The sequence below is a fragment of the Helobdella robusta genome, assembly GCF_000326865.2.
Source record: "Helobdella robusta unplaced genomic scaffold HELROscaffold_17, whole genome shotgun sequence".
In the NCBI taxonomy this organism is placed as follows: domain Eukaryota; kingdom Metazoa; phylum Annelida; class Clitellata; order Rhynchobdellida; family Glossiphoniidae; genus Helobdella; species Helobdella robusta.
In genome coordinates, this window is record NW_008703942.1 from 83,375 (window position 1) to 85,668 (window position 2,294).

General features: G+C 30.3%; 1 protein-coding gene across 1 annotated transcript in view; it reads right to left on the reverse strand.

Annotated features, from left to right (window-relative positions):
- The window catches only part of HELRODRAFT_170000 (hypothetical protein), a gene marked incomplete at both ends in the record, with an annotated part of 4,243 nt that extends 2,463 nt beyond the window's left edge, over positions 1-1,780 (reverse strand). The window contains 2 exons of the mRNA XM_009015837.1: positions 436-605; positions 1,703-1,780. Of these exons, the coding sequence (XP_009014085.1) occupies positions 436-605; positions 1,703-1,780 (248 nt within the window). The remainder of the gene's footprint in view (positions 1-435; positions 606-1,702) is intronic.
- Between the last annotated feature and the right edge of the window lie 514 nt (positions 1,781-2,294).

Sequence of the window (2,294 nt, forward strand, 5' to 3'; positions counted from 1 at the left end):
TAACCTAAATATGTGTGCATGCGTGAACAAACAGCTGTTTGCACATGTGGCTTACGTGTGCGTGTGCAATGTGCATGCTGCATGTGTTTGACTTGTAACTTAATAATAAATAGAATTTAATAATGTGTGCAAATGATGAAATTATTAAATAACATGTCGTGTATGGTGTAGTGAATTGGATATTCTTCATTAAAATTATAAAATAAAACTTCCCAAGTACCAAAAACAAAGCCTAACAAATAATTTCATAATAAGTATCAAAATAGAAATATCAGAGATTTGAACATTAATCGACATTATGAATATATCCAGAGATTCAAAGCATGCAATGAACAAAAAATATAACAGAGACAAGATTTAGAGCAGGCAGTTGAAGAAATGAGTTTACTCTTAATTGCATCAGCATCGTTCATTATGAAAAATCAATAAACCAACCTATTGACGATCTGATTCAAACATGAGTTACCGTTGTAGTTGTTGTTGTAGTAGTTGTTGTTGTTATTGTTGCTATCTTCGTTGTGATAACATAAACCAAAATATTTAGTATCTGTGAGAGAAAGATTGGAGGCCACGCACTGAAGTACATCATCAACTGAAAGCTTGTTCTATCCATGAAAAGAAATTAATGTAATTCAATCATTTCAATTTGCACCCATAGTTAAGTCTACAGTTAAATCAAAACGAAAAACCATTACCATAATCATCTTCATTACTGCTTAAAGTCCCTTGGCTAATATAGCAACTTGAAAACTGAACATTAATCTGAATCCATTTTTTCAAAAACTTCCCTAACTTAAATGGAACATGCTATCTGCTGACTGACGAGCCACTGGAATGCTTACTGTTTGGCATTAAAAACTAAAAGCCGTCAAATATGGTGACTGTGAAGAGAGAACATTTGTGGAGTAGATAAGAATTCAGACTGGAATAACCATAAAAGATTCTGAAGTACCACAAGACTATGATTCCAATCTCAGTAAACTCCATCACATTATTTGCACGATACGCTTCCTGTTTGCTACATGAACACAAAACCTCCCCTACATGATTTTCCTATGTGGCACAACATTTCCATTTGTCAACTTTTATATATGATATGATCTGCATCATTATCCAACCTGGAACAACAGCACCTGAACTCCACTTGATAATATCCAGGTACATAACTTTTTTATAAATTTTGTATAATAACTCAATATTAGATCATTCAAAAAAATGAGATGATGATAAAATGGTGATGCTGCTAAAATAATAAAAGCATCATATCGCTTCTGATGCAATCATAACAGCTTCAGCATATATTTATAACACAGACAAGAATTTCCACCATCGTATAAATGAATTCAAAAATTAAGTTTTGTTGTTAATCTGAAAAATGCATTGCTGCTTCAAATGATTCATGCGAAACAAAAAAGAATTTATTTCATTTAAACAAAAAAAAAATATGAAGAACAAGTAAACAGATGGAAAGAATGGAGGTAAAGAAAAAAACACAACTGAGACAGTCAACAGTGAGACTAATTAGCAACAAATTGTATTCTTTCATTGATTTTGTTTTTAATGGAGGAGCAAATAAGATATCATTTCATTTCATTTCATAACACACACACACAAATACGGACGCACACAAACGCACACACACACACACACACGTATATACACATATATATATATATATAAATTTATTTAAAAGTGGACTAACATTGATTGGGACCTCGATCTGGGAGCAGTCAAGCAAATGGACAATCAATTTTTTACCGTTGCTGATGTTGGTGGTCATGTTGCTTCTTGATGCCATTCATTGTCTCATTCTCTATTACAATTTGTTAAAAAAATCATTATAACATCAATAAAAATAACAAATATTATTCATAATAAGTAAGTGAATATTATTCATATTAATATTTATTCATGACATAACAATGTTACACATTAATGCTATAACTGCCTATGAAGCATACCTAGATATAAAATTTAAACAACTGAATAAGAAAGGAAGAAAAATAATAAATAAACAATATATTTTTATATAATAAAATATAATAGAAACACATATATTTCTCTCTCTCTCTCTCTCTCTCTCTCTATATATATATATATATATATATATATAAATGTGTATGTATGTGTATAATTATGGATATAATTATAATTAATTATGGGTGGAACAATGTAAATATTTAGACATAATAAGGCAGAAGATAGGAAAGAAAGGAGATATGCATTGTATGTAAACTTGTTCTCACAGCCTGATAGCACAGCAGTGAAACAAAAGTATAATATTATTCAGCACA